The sequence below is a fragment of the Acomys minous genome (assembly GCF_964271855.1).
Source record: "Acomys minous genome assembly, chromosome: 3".
NCBI classification, from domain to species: Eukaryota; Metazoa; Chordata; class Mammalia; order Rodentia; family Muridae; genus Acomys; species Acomys minous.
The window spans coordinates 84885711-84903934 of NC_140485.1; the positions used below are offsets into that span (position 1 = coordinate 84885711).

The 18224-nt window shown below is 44.8% G+C and overlaps 1 protein-coding gene across 2 annotated transcripts in view; it reads right to left on the reverse strand.

Moving 5' to 3' along the window:
* Positions 1-15371, reverse strand: part of ABHD12 (abhydrolase domain containing 12, lysophospholipase) — a 66452-nt gene extending 51081 nt beyond the window's left edge. The window contains exon 1 of one of the 2 annotated variants that reach the window (XM_084774895.1): positions 14998-15371. In XM_084774895.1, coding sequence (XP_084631021.1) covers positions 14998-15188 — 191 coding nt within the window. In that variant the 5' untranslated portion in view covers positions 15189-15371. The remainder of the gene's footprint in view (positions 1-14997) is intronic. The other variant, XM_084774897.1, reaches the window with a different exon arrangement.
* Between the last annotated feature and the right edge of the window lie 2853 nt (positions 15372-18224).

The window sequence follows — 18224 nt, forward strand, 5'->3', positions numbered from 1 at the left end:
AGGACTTAAGGTCAAACCCCAAAACCCACATTAAAAAATAAAAACCAACAACAACAAAAGCAAACAAACAGGTGTCAGGGTACAAGTTTGTAATTCTAGCACTGAAAAGGTAAAGATGGGGGCGACCTTGCTAGCCAGCCAGCTTAGCTTACAGGGCAGCTCAAGCCAGTTATAGACCTTATTGAGATAAGGTCTCATGTAACAAAGAGGAGAGTGCCTAAGGAGTGACACTAGGGGTTGACCTCTGTTCTCCATGTGAACATGCACAAACATGAACGTGTATGCACACACACAAAAACCAGAGCTACATCTCTCTTACCAAGTAAAGAATTACCTATTCTTCAATATTATTTTTTATAGCATAGAAAATGTGTTGGAGAAGTGCGTTCTGAAACCTGTGGTCAATGCAAAAATACAATAATACGTATAACAGTATTTAGCAGAAACAAAATCTGGGTATAGCCAGGCCTAACTGCAGGATGTAATTCCAACTACTTGAGAAGCTGAGGCAGGAAGTTTGAAAGTCCAAGCCCTGTCTGGGCTACACATGAATTCAAAGCCAAATGTCAAAAGAAAAAGAAAGTAGGACTGGGGCTGTAGCCAAGCAGTAGAGCTCTTGTCTAGTGTGTGCACCCCAACACTGGGGTGGGAGGCAGGGGACTAGGCAAAAATAAGTGTTTTCTGTGAACCTCTTCTGTATTTCAGAAGTAGTAGACAGGGTACACACATGGAGTTGGGGGAGGGGAACGACCAATACTAATGATAGGAATGTATTGAATCTTACTTAGTACAGCCAGCAAGGGAGGAAGCATGCTCCCACTGTAGAGAAATGGAAAACGAACCCAGTGCTATCAAATGGCACGCCCAGGTCTGGCCTCTGCTTGGCAAAGAACTCACATCCCAGTCCACTCTTTCTATCCCACAGAATCCTTATTTGGAATGGAAAAAGCATAGTCAGAAATACACAAGAAGGCACAAAGGAAACTTGACCTTGCTTTCTCCCTGGCATTTCAGATTACCTGACAAGGCCCACAAATACCAAAGGCCAGTAGGAGTAAAACCCAGAATCCTATCACAGACTAGACCAAAGAATTTTCCTTCCAAATTCATGTAAAAGTACTGTAATGTTTAGTTTTTAAAACAACTTTATTGAAATAGCATTGACACACTAACTGTGTAGGTATATAACCTACTAAATTTGAACGTAAATTCCACCATCACAGTAAAGATAACCAACATGCCTGCCTGTCATCCTGTTTCCAGTCTCTCTCATGCTTCCCTCTCAACCCCTCCAACTTCAATATCTACGGAACTACCTCCTGTCACTAGAGATGACTTTGGTTTGGTTTTTTTGTTTGTTTGTTTGTCTTCATGCATCACATCTGAGGATTCATGCTGTTCACTCACTGTTGTTCCTGCCACATCCATTCCTCTTTTTTTTTCGGTTTTTCGAGACAGGGTTTCTCTGTGTAGCTTTGGCTGTCCTGGACTCACTTTGTAGACCAGGCTGGCCTCGAACTCACAGCGATCCGCCTGCCTCTGCCTCCCGACTGCTGGGATTAAAGGCGTGAGCCACCACGCCCGGCTTCATTCCTCTTTTTTAAAAACCAAATTTCTTAGGGCAGTTTTAGGTCAATAACAAAATGGAACAGAAGTAACAGATTTCCCATATACTCTTCTCTATATATACACACAGCCTTCCTGTATCAACATCCTCCACAGAGCAGTACATTTACCAAGTGAACAACCTGCATCAACACATTTGTTGTTCATAGTTTACACGAGATTTTGTACATTGAGGATTTTTCAAAAATGCATAACAACACATATTCAGGATTGCAGAATAACTGTTTTGCTGCGTCAGCTCTCTCTGTGCCTGCCTCCCTCTCTCATCTCTCCTCTTATCTCTCCTCTCTCTCCCCATCTGCCCCCCCCCCCACTGTGTGGATGCACTAACAGACAAGGATCACGGGAGTGTGTGCTTTTAGCTTAGCTTTGCTTCCATCATATCTCTACTTCCTGATCTACTAAGATACGAGGAGACTCTGAACACTGCCAAGAACTCTACCATGCTTTCCCTGCTATAATTAACTGAATTAAACCAAAATACACTTTTATTCTTTGTTGATTCTGCAAAGTATTTTGTTTTAGTAATAAGAAAAGTAACTAAGATGTATATTTTGAAGCTCTGCCAGTTATGTGCATAATAAAATTTACTACTATTATGTCCTCTTAATGGATGTATCCCTTTGTCACTATGAACTAATCTCTTTTTTAAAAAATTATCTTAGCCAGATGTGGTGGCGCATACCTCTAATCCCAGCACTCAGTTGGCAGAGGCAGACAGACTGATGCGAGTTCTAGGTCATTGTAACTGACATTCTTGCTTAATTAAAGAGAGATCACACTCTAAATTGGGACAATAGAAAAGATACCATAGCCGGGCGGTGGTGTCGTACGCCTTTAATCCCAGCACTCGGGAGGCAAAGGCCAGCCTGGTCTACAAAGGGAGTCCAGGACAGCCAAGGCTATACAGAGAAACCCTGTCTCAAAAAAATCAAAAAAATTTGTATTAAATAATCAGTACAAATGCATCAAAATAAAATAGAAAAGCCTTGATTTCATTAAATATGTCTTTAAATCTGAAACTATGTGTTTCCATGTATAAAAACCATGACCTGAATATTTAGACATTTTAATAAAGGAATATTGAAGTGACAAAAAAAAAAAAAAAAAAAGAAAGAAAGAAAGAAAGAAGAAAGAAAAGAAAAGATACCACGAAGCCCAGACCCTAATCTATCAAGAGCTCCAGGGCATACAAATGTAAATTCATTTGAAAGAAGAATGCTTTGAAGAGGAAGCCTGAGAAGACATACCTCCTAGAAAATCCTACTGCAGCAGGATCCCTTAGAAAAACATTTCCCTAAGTTTATCAGCAAAGACACAGAGGCTGTTACAGCTATAGTCCAAAGTGGATGGACTACATCTCAAGTCAGAAGCACAACTTGGAGTCATCTATGATGCTAGCTTTGTAAGATTGCAAGAATACAAGTGTTGCAGGATAATGAGGGGTTGCATCAAGGTTCAGGAAAGTCACTTGGGCCAGGCAATGTGTGGCAGGGTAGGAGTCCCTCAATGGAGCTCCTGAGTGGGCTACTTGTAAAGCTGGGAATGTGGAGTCCAAATTGCAATAGAGACAGAACTCAGGATGTTTCAGATGCTAGAAATGTGAGTTACCACCAAGGAAAGCTGAGAATACTAAGTGGAGTCAGCTCATGACAGATGCCATGTGTGTGTCACAGGCAGCACAGCTGGAGGGTCATGCCTACCCAAGCCTGTTAGAGACCAGACGATGTTACAATGAGCCCTAAATGCTGAACCTGAAACTTCAAAATTTGGTGTTTTCCCTGCTAGGCTTTGGTCTTGCTCTGGTCTTGAATTTCTTTGCTACATTCCCTCCCTTTTCAGAATAGGGTGGTTTATTCTGTGCCACTATATACTGGAAGTATGTAAAAAGTTTAAAATTTTTACAGTGGCTCAAGAGAATGCTTTGAGTTAAAGCATCAATTCAAAAAGGAGACTCTGAACTTAACCTTCTGAATAATATTAGAAGGTACTCTTGAAATTAGATAAATGGCATTTTGTATTATGAGATAGACAGGACTGGGCTTGAGGGAGGGTGAATGCGAATGTGAAGGGCAGGTATAAAGTATCACAGACTCAAGTAATGTGTCTGAAAACTGACAAGGAGGAGACCTGTGATGATTAACCTTCAGTGTTAAATTCAGGATCTCCAAGGAGATTGAAGCATGCACCTCTGAGTGTCTGTGAGAATGTTTCAGAGATTAGAGGAAGACGAAAGACCTAATCTGAAGATGGACTGCCCGCAATGGCCTAGGGGCTCAGATGGAATGAGAGGAAAAGGAAGTGAGCGGCAACCATCTTTTTCTGTTTTTCATTCAGCTACAGGTAACGCAGTTGCCACGCGAGCATGCCTGCTCTGCCACAACAGATCATACCCCCTTCCAACTGTGACCCAAAACAAACCCCTCTTTCCTTAAGTTGTTCTGTTACAGCAAAGAGAAAAGTACAATTCTGTTCCTATAATCACCAAAACGGTTGGAGTGTTTTGTTTTTTATCTTATTACAACATACTTTCTTAGAAGAAACAAAGGAATAAAGCCATTGATAAAGATTGATTCGCCAACACTAGCAGCTGGATTAAACATTTCTTATTTTAGGTGGAAATCTTAACAACCTTCAAAATCTTATTCCAGCACAGTTGGTACTAAGAGCAATTCCACTGCACAGCTGAAAACTTCAAGGCCTGAATGAAACACGCAGCAACAACCTCTAATGTGTCTTTGTTTTCAAAAAGGAGAACAAGAGACTTTTGTTGGCAGAGCTGAACAGCTGAGTTCAAATCCCACTGTGAGAAGGCCTGGTTTGTGTGCATGTGAGGAGAAGGCAGGCAGGGTGGGGTTCTGCCAGTTAAAAAAAAAAAAGTTTACCACAAAGGTGGAGCTCATTTTAAAGGCTCATACACATGGCCACGTTTCCTATCTTGGGTTTGCTTGTTTGTTTTGTCTCCACAGCACTTCACCACACTGTTGAAATCTTACTTGGTATTTATGTGCAAACTTTTTGGCTGTGTTTCTCCCTTCACAAGACTGTAAGCTCCACACAGACTGGGACTTCCCCACTCTCATGCCCTCTTCTAGCTGTATTGTCTAGCTTTCAAGGAAGGCTAAGTGAAAGCTACTTGTTAAATGAATGAAAGACACAAACCACACAGTTAAAACACAGGAGAATTTCATTTCCCTGATATCATTCTGTGCCTTCTATTTTCATACAAGACTTTTATTACTCTGACTCAAACACGTAATAGGGAGCTGAGTGGGAGAGTGATGGCCCCTGAGACTGACTTTCACCATGGCAACAGAATCTCCTGGTGACCTCACACCTAGAGATCCTTCTCTGAGCCCTACTGAATCTATCAGTTGTCTCCTGAGGCCTTGGGAAGACACTGACAAGCTTCCACATGGCCCACAGTCTCTTCCTTCTGGAACTTAAGATAGATATTAAGCGTTCGACAATGGTGGTCTTCTTTGTTTTTCAAGATCCTGACATGACATGCTTTGTCAGAGTGCCTTGTACGCCTGCACTGTGAGACTTTCTCTTCCATTTCTTTTCTTTTCTTTTTTTAGATTTTATTTATTATGTATACAGTGCTCTGCCTGCGTAGAGGGCATCAGATCACATTATAGATGGCTGTGAGCCACCATGTGGTTGCTAAGAATTGAACTCATGACCTCTGGAAGAGCAGTCAGTGCTCTTAACTGCTGAGCCATCTCTCCAGCCCTTCTCTTCCATTTCTAGACTACTCAGCTGGTCAGTGACGCTCTTTGCATTACCTTACTTGAATGAAGTATGAGGCCCAAAGATAGAAAGCTTTTAACATAAATCAGTGCCTAAAAAATGTTGCAGTAAATGGATCCTGTCTGGCACTGTGACACACGCCTTTAATCCCAGCACTCAGGACACACTGGCAGGTGAATCTCTGTGAGTTCGAGGCCAGCTTGGTCTACAAACCAAGTCCAGGACAGCCAGGACTACAAGAGAAACCTTGTCTCAAAAAACAAACAAACTACACAGAGAAACCCAGTCTCAAACAAACAAACAAAAACAAAACAAAACAACCCACCCAACCAACAAGTAATAAATGGATCTTTAACCCCAGCACTCAGGGAGGCAGAGGCAGGTGGATAGCTATGAGTTCGAAGCCACGGAATCCAGGCCAGCCAAGGCTACACAAAGAAACCTTGTCTCAAAAAACAAAACCAAAAAACAAACAAACAAACAAACAAACAAACCCTAAAAGCCAGGTGGTGGTGGTGCACACCTTTAATCTTAGCACTCAGGGAGGCAGAGGCAGGTGGACCACTGTGCGTTTGAGGCCAGCCTGGTCTACAAAGTAAGTCCAGGACAGCCAAGGCTACACAAAGAAACCTTGTCCTGAAGAAAAAACAAAAAAACAAAAAAACAAAAAACAGAAAACAAAGAAATGTTGGGTGGTGTTGTTGCATGCCTTTAATCCCAGCACTCCAGAGGCAGAAGCTGGCAAATCTCTGAGTTTGAGGCTAGTTTGTTCCACAGAGCAAGTGCCAGGACAGCCAAGGCTATGTAGAGAAATCCTACCCACCCCTCAAAAAAACCAAAAAATAAAGAATGAAATAATTGAACAAGGTGGTGCATACCTTAATCCCAGCATTTGGGAGGTAAAGTTAGATTAGGGAATTTAAAGTATCCTTGGCTACATAAGATCCTATCTCAAAAAAAAATAAAAATAAAAAAAAAGAAAAGAAAGGACATCAGGAAACCAAGCATAGTGATGAGTGGGTGCCTGCTGTAATCCAGTAGTCAAGAGGTTTTGAGGTAGAAAGCAAATTTAATGTCAGATTGGGCTACACAGAAAGACTCTGAAAGTAGACAGATGTGAGAGCTGATACTCTCCAGTAACTCTTGTATTCTCTGCAGGCCACAGACAGGCACTATCAAAACATTTGAATGTAAGAGCTGATGGCTGCCACCCTTAAACGCTGAAAAACAACAGATTCCCTAGGAGGAGGTATCCTCCCCCTGCATCTCCAGTGCTTGCACAGGACCTGGCAAGGCAGAGTAACTGAAGAGTACAATAGCCTGTAGGTACCTAACACTGACATTATTTTCAGGCAGAGCTTTGTGGATATTCCAGGATCATGAATGGCACAGGTCAAGGATGAAAGGGCAAAATGTATCTGCTGTACACATATTAAGAGCAACGGAAAATCAACAGCTTGATCTCCTCTAGGGCCCTCTTTCACTGCATCAAAGCAACTGTCATCAACCCTACATTCTTCTTACCTTTCCATTGTATGAGCAGCCAGTCAATACATCCAAATCTTTGTGGAGATTCCATTAGTCTGATAACTATTTAACATTTTCCTTCACTTTAAAGTGAAGACCAGCGGGGCATGGTGGCACATGCCTTTGATCCCAACACTCAGGGAGGCAGAAGCAGGGTAGCTGTGAGTTCAAGGCCAGCCTGGTCTGCAGAGTGAGACCAAGACAGCCAGGGTTCTGTTACACATAGAAACTCTATCTCAAAAAACCAAGAAAACAAAAACTATTTACACCAGGCGGAGTGCTGCACACTTTTGATCCCAGCTCTCAGGAGGCAGACAGGTAGCTAGATCTCTGTGAGTTCAAGGCCAGCCTGGTCTACAGAAAGAGTTCCAGGACAGCCTAGGCTACACAGAGAAACCCTGCCTGGAAACAACAACAATAATCACCAAAAGTTATTAAAGTGCAAGACCACTTCTTTGCAGTTTCAAGAAGTAAAACAAGATCAAAACATACTGGGTGGTGATTGTGCACACCTTTAATCCCAGCAGAGGCAGGCAGATCTCTGAATTCGAGGCCAGCCTGGTCTGCAGAGTGAATTTGTGAACAGCCAGGGCTACACAGAGAAACCGTGGTCGAGAAAAGAAACAAGATCAAAACACTCCTGACTCTGCTTATATTCCTCTCCTGGCTGTGCCTTTTTACAACTCCATCACTTTTTACAGTACTGAGGATCAAACCCAGGGCCGTGAGCATGCTAAGACAAGTACCCCAGCCCTCGGCCTTCACCTTGACCAGGTGACTGGATGAGTGGCTTAAAGATCCAGGCAACAGCTTTGTAATAAAAATGATAGGCTCTTACATGCCATCTCTTGCTTGAGGCCACTCCACTTCCTGAGTTTTCTTTCTCTATATGATGCCATCTACCATGTAATAACACAATACGAAGGCCCTACCAGATAGTGTCCTCAAGACTACTCACAGTCTATAACTGTGGGTCAAGTAAACTCCTATTGTTTATAATCTTTCCGGTCTGTGGTCGTCTGTTATAGCTGTGAAAACAAGAGTAAGAGGCTGGAGAGATGGCACAACGGTTGAGGAGTGCCTGCTCTGCAAGCACGATGCCCTGAGCCTGTAACCTGGCATTCTGTGTGAGTCTATGTAACATGCTTGATGTGATCCTCATGGTGGCTGGAAACCCAGAGTTCCATGGGGCAGACACTGCACTACTACAGCAGGGCCTGCTGGTCACCAGCTGAAAAATGAAAGCTTTGTGTTCGAGGAGAGACTGCCTCAAAGGAATGAGGTGGAAATCAACAGAGGAAGGCACTCAAGGCCCTCCTTTAGCCCCCCCCCCCCCCCCCCCCCACACACACACACACACAGGAAAATGTGGAAGAAGGTTTAGAAATTGGTAATGGGTTAAAGTTGGAATAATTTTAAGAAAGTTAGAAACAGCCTATATTTTCTTGAATATAACATTAGGGATGATTCTGATGAGTGCTCGGAAAAGAGCTTTAGGAAAGTCATGAATTCATCATTTTTGCTTAGCTTAAATGTTTTCATGTCTCAGACAGCATTCAGTTTCCTTTCTGCTGCTCTGATTAACACTCTAGCCAAAGCAACTTAGGGAAGGATGGAGTTTATTTCAGCATCTTTTTTTTTTTTTTTTTTTTTTGTCTTTTTTGAGACAGGGTTTCTCTGTGTAGCCTTGGCTCTCCTGGACTCGCTTTGTAGACCAGGCTGGCCTCGAACTCACAGCGATCCGCCTGCCTCTGCCTCCCGAGTGCTGGGACTAAAGGCGTGCGCCACCACGCCCGGCTTATTTCAGCATCTTTAAGAGAAGTCAAAGCAGGAACTTGAATAGAAAACCATGGAGAGAGCCAGGTGCGGTGGCGCACACCTTTAATCCCAGCACTCAGGAGGCAGAGGCAGGTGAATTGATGTGAGTCAAGGCCAGCCTGGTCTACAAAGCGAGTCTAGGACAGCTAGGGCTACACAGAGAAACCCTGTCACAAACAAAAACAAACAAACAAAAAAAAGAAAAGAAAAGAAAAGAAAACCATGGAGAGCTTGCTGGTTCCGTGTTTAGCTAGCTCTTTTACACACTGTGCACCTGCCCAGGGAATAGTGCCACCTACAGCATACTGGGCCTCCTACATCAGTTAGCCATCAGGACAATTCTCCACTGATATGCCCAAGGGTCCTCTGATCTGGGCAATCCCTCATTTAAGACTCCCTTCTCAGATGACTCTAGGTTCATTCAAGTTGACAGTTAAAGCTAACCAGAGCAGACAGAAATGAGGAACTAAGTTGGAAATCAGAGTAAAGGCCATCCTTGTGAGATGTCAGGCACAAATGAGCAACTATCCTGGAAATCAGAGCAAAGGTCACCCCTGTTTACAGCGTTCTAAAGAATTTGGCTGTACGACATGGTTCCCTATAACTTGATTTAAAGGAGGCTGTAAACAGTTGAGGAGGCTACATATAGATGTCATGAAGCAAAGCCACCACAGAAATACCACTAGAGCAATGATTAGCAAAGCAACAAGGGTGGAGCCACCTGCAAGAGCCCAGAACCATAGAGCTACCAGTGAGACCTAAAAACTCAAGCACCCATAAACACATTGTTCCTGCCCTACAGTGCTCAGGACATGGAATACAGTATCAAAAAACACCTTTTAGATCAAAGTTATTTTTTCCAATGGACTTTGGACTTTCTAGAGAGCAACTGCTTTTTTCTTCTTGCCTGCCTCTCTCTTTGGGATGCCCGTCCCACCACTGTATGTTGGAAGTAAGGCTCACAGCAGGCCTCAGGATGACTTGTGTTTCTCACACATATCTAATTCATATGAGACTCTGAACTTGGGATATTTGAATTGAATGCTATACTATGATTTCTTTCAGATCTGTGAGACTATTATAATGAAATGCTAGGGTTTGAATTCTTCCAAAATACACAATGTCAAGGGTGGGGTGGGGGTGTTGGAGGTTTGGTGGGAAGAGGTTAGCACAAAACACCTGGGCTCAGGTGATCTTTCTTTACTTAGTATCCCCGGAAGCTAGGGTTACAGGCATGCACCACCATACCCAACACACGCTGAAACTTAATTACCAATAGGACTGTACTGGGAGGGTGCAATGTTTAAAAGTTGATAAGACTGGATTAGGGCTATTACAAATTCAAGTATTCTCCTGTCCTTGCTCTATCTTCTCTAGAATGATCTTTCTCCACATGATACCTTCTGCTGTAGCACCAACGCCCACTTCAAACACAGCCCTTTGATCCTGGACTTTCCACACTCCAACTTGCCTAGAAGTGGTAGCACACGCCTTTAATCCCCGCACCCAGGAGGCAGAGGCAGGTGATTCTCTGTGAGTTTGAAGCCAGTCTGGTCTACAAAGTGACCGGACACTCAAGGCTATATGGAGGAAGCCTGTCTCAAAGAAACCAAAGACAAGCCGGGTGTGGTGGCACACGCCTTTAATCCCAGCACACAGGAGGCAGAGGCAGGTCGATCACTGTGAGTTCGAGGCCAGCCTGGTCTACAAAGCGGGTCCAGGACAACCAAGGCTACATAGAGAAACCCTGTCTCGAAAAACCAAAATCAACAAAAACAAAACCAAACCAAACCAAACACAAGGGCTGGAGAGATGGCTCAGTGGTTAAGAGCATGGCCTGCTCTTCCAAAGGTCCTGAGTTCAATTCCCAGCAACCACATGGTGGCTCATAACCATCTGTAATGTGATATGGCGCCCTCTTCTGGCTTGCAGGAGTACACGCAAGCAGAGCACTGTATACATAATAAATAAATAAATAAATCTTTAAAAAAAAAAACCAAACACAAACAAAAACAAGTAAGGGTGTGCTGATTAAGCAGTAAGTCTCAGGGGCTGAAAACATTCTAGGCCTAGGTTAGATTGTACAGAAGCTAGAAGCTTCCATGACTAGGCCTAGGACAGCAGAAGGAGGCAGTAAGCATCCAAGACAACAATTTAATGAGGCAATTAAAAATTACTTTTGCAGGGACCCACAAGGTAGAAGGAGAGAACTGACACACAAATTGCCCTCTGACTTTCATACATATGCCATGCTGCATACAAGCTCCCCCTTCTATGTGCATACAACACACACACAAGGGGGGGGGGGAGGCGTGCATTACTGGGATCCACATGGTGAGAAAAAGAATCCAAACAAACAAACAAACAAAACAAAAAAACAATTCTGGCAAGTTAAATTGGGGACACAAATGGGAAGGAGGAATACATTCTTGACAGAGGTAACACCTTTCACAATTCCATTAGCTTATGCTATTAGTAATAACAACAAGGATGTTTACACTAGAAGATGCTACCAGGTGATGCTCAGCAGGTGCCAGGAATTTTCCACACACCTGGGCCTCGCCACAATCCAATTGGGAGGTATTCTTATTTCTACATTACAGATAAAAAAATAAGACTCAGAAAGCTAAGTAGCTCACGCCAAGCCACAGATTTTGAAAAGACTCACTTAAGAATTCAGGTCACTATGCAGTATCCCATAACATATGGGATTTAGTACAAGAGAGACTAAACCCAAATGACAGGTCCTCTGGATATTGGACATTTTAGTCCCAGCACTCTGGCTACTATCTTTCCTGTGTTGGTTGGTCCCTCTGTCCTAAAATTTCACATGAACAAGTGACTTGCTGTGCTTTCAGAGTCCCTCACAAAGCACAAAGCCATAAGTTTTATGGCACCAACTGCGGACAAACAGCAATGACTTGAAGCTTGTCATAGCTGTGTCATTAAACATTCTCTATGCATATTTTATTTGAAATACAAGTTTTCTCTCAAGAGTAGCAGCAGGAATCTGGAACAAGATTCCACCTTTATTAGCACTGAGAAAGTGACTACCTTCCATGACACTTTTTTTTATTTTGTTTTTCGTTTTCCGAGACAGGGTTTCTCTATGTATCCCTGGCTGTCCTAGACTCACTCTGCAGACCAGGCTGGCCTCAAACTCACAGCGATCTGCCTGCCTCTGCCTCCTGAGTGCTGGGATTAAAGGCCTGCGTCACCACACCCGGCTCATGACTTTTTTTTTACGTTTTACTTTTTTTTTTTTTTTTGGTTTTTCGAGACAGGGTCTCTCTGTGTAGCCTTGGCTGTCCTGGACTCCCTTTGTAGACCAGGCTGGCCTCGAACTCACAGTGATCCGCCTGCCTCTGCCTCCCGAGTGCTGGGATTAAAGGCGTGTGCCACCACGCCCGGCCTATGACTTTTTTTAAGTATTAAAAATATAAGTGTTAATCCCAGCACTCGGGAGGCAGAGGCAGGCGGATCTCTGTGAGTTCGAGGCCAGCCTGGTCTACAAAGGGAGTCCAGGATCAGCCAAGGCTACACAGAGAAACCTTGTCTCAAAAAACCAAATAAATAAATAAATAAAATGCAATTGTGTGTGTGTGCATATACATGTGTTTATATGGGGGCAAACTTGCCATGCCACACCTTTAAAAGTCAAAGGACAGGCAGAGGCAGGTGGATCGCTGTGAGTTCGAGGCCAGCCTGGTCTACAAAGTGAGTCCAGGACAGCCAAGGCTACATAGAGAGACCTTGTCTCGAAAAACCAAAAAAAAAAAAAAAGTCAAAGGACAGCTTTGTAGAGATCTCTCCTTCTGCCTATACATGGGCTTCAGGGGTCAAACTCAGGTCACCAGACTTGTGCAATGAGCATCATTGACCCACTTGCTGCTTTCCCCACTCAGTCACTTTTAAAGTTGTAAACAATTCCATGATTCTTTCTAAAGTGGTACCCATGATCATGTCAAGAGCTTTCAGTCTGCCCAAAAGCATCTCCTACAATGTGACCTGTCGGCCAGAGTCACTATAGAATGCTGCCTTGGGAAGGACTGTGGGCTAAAATAAACTTTGAGTCAAAAAGAAATATATTCATTTATTCGACAAGCATTTTTTTTCCCCACCTACCATTTGACAGACAGTGAAATACAGAGGCGGAGAAAACCTGTTCTCCTTGCACTCCCATTCTTGTAGGGGAGGAGACAGGTAAAGCAACTCAACAAGTACACAAGCAATTATAGCAATTACAATGTCAGGTCAGGGATAAGGCAAACAGCGCTGGGCTAGCCTGAGTGAAGCACCAACATGTCTCGCAAAGACAACAAACAGGAAGGAAAGCTATGGAGTAATTAATACTCCAATCTGGCCTTCTTGCATTATGCATCATTTCCTAAGGTCTCACAGAGACCTTCACTCAGAGGATGTGAGCACCACTTGAATGCTTCTCTTTGTTCCAAATTATTTGTCAGGATCTTTTTCTTTTCTTTCTTTTTTTTTTTCCTTGAGACCGGGATTCTCTCTGTGTTAGCCTTCGATGTCCTGGACTCACTTTGTAGACCAGGCTGGCCTCAAACTCACAGCGATATGCCACCCTCTGTCTCTGGAGTGCTGGCAAATGGGTCCTTTTAATACAAGGAAGGCATCAAGGCAGTATTTCCACCCCCTGCCAAGTTATACGCAAAGCACATAAATAAAAGTACTTAAGCTACCAAGGATTTTTAATGCAGGTAAAGTCTTCTTAAGAGAAAGTAAAGAGAATACACCCGTTTTTCAAAAGATTAATCATATGCTAGGCTTTTTTTCGGGGTGGTGGTGGTTGGTTTGGGGTTTTTTTCCCTTGTTTCTCTGTAACAAGAGCTCTGGCTGTCCTGGACTCGATTTGTAGACCAGGCTGGCCTCGCACTCACAGAAATCTGCCTGCCTCTGCCTCTGCCTCCTGAGTGCTGGCATTAAAGGCCTGCTCCACCACATGAGCTGCTAGTTAATTTTAAATTACATGTAATACACTTATTTTGTATACATGTATATGAGGTGGATTGCATGGAGGTCCAAGGCCAACTTTTGGGAGGCCGTTCTCTTCACCGTTAAGTCACAAAGATGGATCTCAGGTCGTTAGAGTTAATGGCAGGAGCAGCCACCAGCTAGGCAATCTCACTCACACGCGACAGTTCATTTTACCCACACACAAAACAAAACCAGCCAGTTCTGGCCCTTCTGCAAGACTGAGAATCACTGACTTAAAATCTGTATTTTAAGTTCATGATCTTTTAAGCACAGAGCCTCAAGCTCTGATTTTTCTATTTGGGTAAATGTTTTCACATAAGGAATGCACGTTCAATAGATGCCAAAAGAAATAACTGCTCTGGTCATGATCTATCAAGACTTCAAAGCTTCCAAGAGATAGAATAATCTACAAATTACATACTAAGAAATCTGCATAGAAGGAACGAAAACTATCCCTATGAAGTCTGTTATTTCAATTTTGAAATCAGCTTTACATAACTGCCTCTTCTCCCCCCCCCCCCCAAATGAGGGATGCAAACCTAACTTACCGACCTACCAACCCGAGAGGACTTCAAGACCTTACAATGTGACTCTCAAAGATCAGTTCCTGTGCAGATTTCAAGTGCCTGAAACCACCTGCACAGACGACCACCGGTTCCCTCCAACAGCTGAGAATGGATGCATCCATGCTTTTCCTAGGACTCTACAAACGGCTTAACCCTCTAAAGAGGGCATGAACTAAAGAAGGGAAGGACCAAGCACCCCGTAAATTTCCAGATAGAGGGGCGCTGCTGCAGAATGAGCTCCGTTTGAGGTCAAGGCAAAGCACGTGAAGGGGCTAACAGCACTTGTAGGGTCTGCAGTTCACCCTGCGTGGGCGGCCTTTCTAACTCCATGGGAGATTGCTCCAGAGCCAGTCAGGACTACTGGGCCGCTGATTACTACTGATCCGGTCGCAAAGTGTCCCCGCAAGGTAACCTGGATAAGGCTCTTGATGCCAAGGTGCTGGGTGGGTTAGTGAGAAGCCCGTAGGGTTGGACGCCAGGGAAGCAGAATGGAAGGAGCGCTCCAGAGGCAAGTGCCTGGAGGAGCAAAGAATAGAGCTGGACAGTCCCTGCGGGCCAGACAAGGAGAGGCAGTCTGAAGAAGGGTCGAAGAGGACGCCGGGAGGAGGGACCGTGTGATGCTCCCGCAGCAGATCACTGAAAGTGGGAGCCTGGGACTACCTGCCCGCCAGGCGAGGGGCCCGCGTGTACCCGCGCCGCGTCTCACCTGCCTAGCGCCCGCTTCATGCCCGCGTCGGCTGCGCTGCGCGGCTCTGCCGGCCCCTTGCCCGCCAGACGCAGGTTCTGCTTCAAGCGACAGTCGGCGTCCAGCGCCGCGGCGGCCGAGCCGGAGGAGGATGAGTCTGAGGCGGCGCAGCTCTCATGCTCCAAGGTGACGGGCTCGGTCCGCTTCCTCATCCCGCGGCCTTGTCGGCCGGCAGCCCTCGGCGCCCTGGCTTCGTCCTCGCCGCAGCAGTAGCCGCCGCTCACAGCCGTCACCCTCCAGGAGCCGGGAACCCGCTGCCCGTCACATCCTAGCCCCAGGCCGTGGCGCCCGCTATGGACCAGAGCCGGAGGCCGGTCGGCCACCGCGGCCAATCAGCGCACGGCTCCCACGAGCCCCGCCCAGACACGCCCCCATCGCCTCCGCTCGGTTCTACGGGCAGCGCGCCCAGCATCCCCAGCGCCGACAACAGCCATGTTGGAGAAGGGCGGAAGAAGCAGAAACCGCGGGTCATTGTCAAGGCAGGGCTAGTCTGAAGAATCGCGCCTCGTTTGCGCCGCGGGTTAGAGTCGGTATGCGTTCTCAGGTTGAGATGCACTAGATGCAACTCAGGGGTTGTCCGCCCACGAATTGAAGATACATTTCAGAGGACACAAGTGTGTCCTTTAGGGTGCTAGCTCCATTCCCGGGGCAAAATTAGCTCCCTCTACTCCCTCTCTAGGGCATTTGGCTCCTCTAATTAGCGAGAACCCCCAGATGTTCTTAAGGTTTGTTATAATCAACAAAAAGCTTTACCTGGAAAAAAAAAAAGAAAGAAAGAAAGAAAGAGCCGGGCAGTGGTGGCACACGCCTTTAATTCCAGCGCTTGGCAGGCGGATCTCTGAGTTTGAGGCCAGCCTTGTCTGCATAGCTAGTTCTAGGACAGCCAAGCTTACACAGAGAAACCCTGTCTCGGGAAAACAACAAACCAACCAAACAACAAAACGCTTTCTGGTAGCTAATGTGTTATATATTTGCGTTTTGTTATTTGGCTGAATGTAAGAAAATAAAATGAAGCTATGTATGCTTTGAAGTCTCTTGTTAAAATTTGGATCTTCACAAAAACGATTAGAACTGGTGGAGGCCAGGAAATCCTTTTCAAAGATGAATGTGCGCTGTGATACTGAAAGTTATAATTGAATCCACCCAGAAAAAAAGGAAAGGATGTTTTTCAGAAATGTAGCTTTTTATAGTTTTTGCATTGTTTAATATGGGTAGTATTAATTTTACTGATGACCTACAACCAAGAGATATGGCTGCCTACTTATTCCAAAATTAATTTTGTAATATCAACATGTGAGTCAATCACTTTAAAACCTATTGACAACCGTTGTTGGCTTTGTAATGATATTTTGACATTGTGCAAGAATTTCTTTGACCATTTTGCTATATATAAAACCTATGTCCATACTGTGTGAATATCTACAGTCTTTAAAACAACAAAGCCGGCATGGTGCAAATGCCTTTAATACCAGCACTTGGTAGGCAGAGGCAGGTGGATCACTGTGAGTTCAAGGCCAGCCTGGTCTACAAAGCCAGTCCCAAACACCCAAGGCTACACAGAGAAGCACTGTTTTGAAACCAATACCCCCCTTCATGCCCAAAACAACAAGAAAACAGTACTATAGATTTGAAGATTCAAAAAGCAAATAAAAATGCTTAAAAATAGTTTTGGCCTATCAGTCATAATATCTTTATAGAAAAACAAAAAAGACCTGGTAGGGTATGCCTGAAGTTATTACAGAGGCTGAAGGCAGGAGGGTTGCAGGCTGGAGGCTAACGCAGGCAATGTAGCGATCCCTGCCTCAAAACTACAGAAATAAAAAGAGCTGGATATAGCTCAGTGGTAGTAACTCCTCGGTATACTTAAGGATCAGTGTTCCAATGGGGGGGGGGGCGTGGGAGGGGAGGAATTGGAGGGAAGAGACAAAGGGGAGTGGGGCTAGACTTTACACTTCCATACTGGGTAAGCCCCCACTGTGTCTCTGGCTCATCCCCTTCCTAGAACTAAGGCTCTTTATCCAAAGATCTGCTCCTTGCTGACTTTTTTTTTTTTTCTTTTTTGGTTTTGCAAGACAGGGTTTCTCTGTGTAGCCTTGGCTGTCCTAGACTCACTCTGTAGACCAGGCTGTCCTCGAACTCACAACGATCCGCCTGCCTCTGCCTCCCGAGTGCTGGGATTAAAGGCGTGCGCCACCACGCCCAGCTCCTTGCTGACTTCTAATAGGCATCAACTCTTCTACCCCATCTCCATCTATAGTCTTTCTTTCCTGAGGAATGGAGGAATGGCCTTCTTGGAGCCTAGGCTCTGGGCTCATCCTTGATTTTTTTTTTTTTTTTTTTGGTAAGATTTATTTGTTTATTATTATGTATTCAATGTTCTGTCTGCATGTACACCTGCAGGCCAGTAGAGGGCACCATTATAGATGGCTGTGTGCCACTATGTGGTTGCTGGGAATTGAACTCAGGAGCCCAGGAATAGCAGTCAGTGCTCTTAACCTCTGAGCCATCTCTCCAGCCCTCATCCTTGATTTTTCCTTTCTTATGCCATATCACACCTGTCATCAAGTTTTATGTCAGCCCTCTATTCTAACCCCCGAGCCCCCAACAGGGTTTCTCTGTGTAGCCCTGGCTATCCTGGACTCACTTTGTAGACCAGGCTGGCCTTGAACTCACAGAGATCCACCTGCCTCTGCCTCCCAGGTGCTGGGATAAAGGCGTGCGCCACCATGCCTGGCTCAGCCCTCTATTCAAAATCCAGTATCTAGCCACTTCCTGTCTTCCCTACTACTTTTGCTTTACTTCTAACTCTCGTCGCCACGGTCTAAATCTTCCACTCACTAAAAACACTTAATTGGGCTCCCACCTCCCTCAAAACTGAAAGCTTACATAAAAAAAAAAAAAAGGCTTTACAGTGGCCTACCTGATGGAGCTCCAGCCTCAGGCGTCAACCTCTCCCAGGACCTGCCTCCCCGGCAGTCTTTCACAATGCTACTCTGCCCCTCCCTCTGTACCTTGACCTGTTGTCCCAGAGCTCTGCCCCTCTTAAGCCCACCTCTACAGTTACCCACCTCCCCTATCTTTGCTGAACACAAACGAAGAACCCTTAGACCTTCTCATTTTTGTTGTGTTCGCGTTCCTGTTTATTTTAGTTATCGCCAAAATACTTGACATTGATATATCTTTATCTG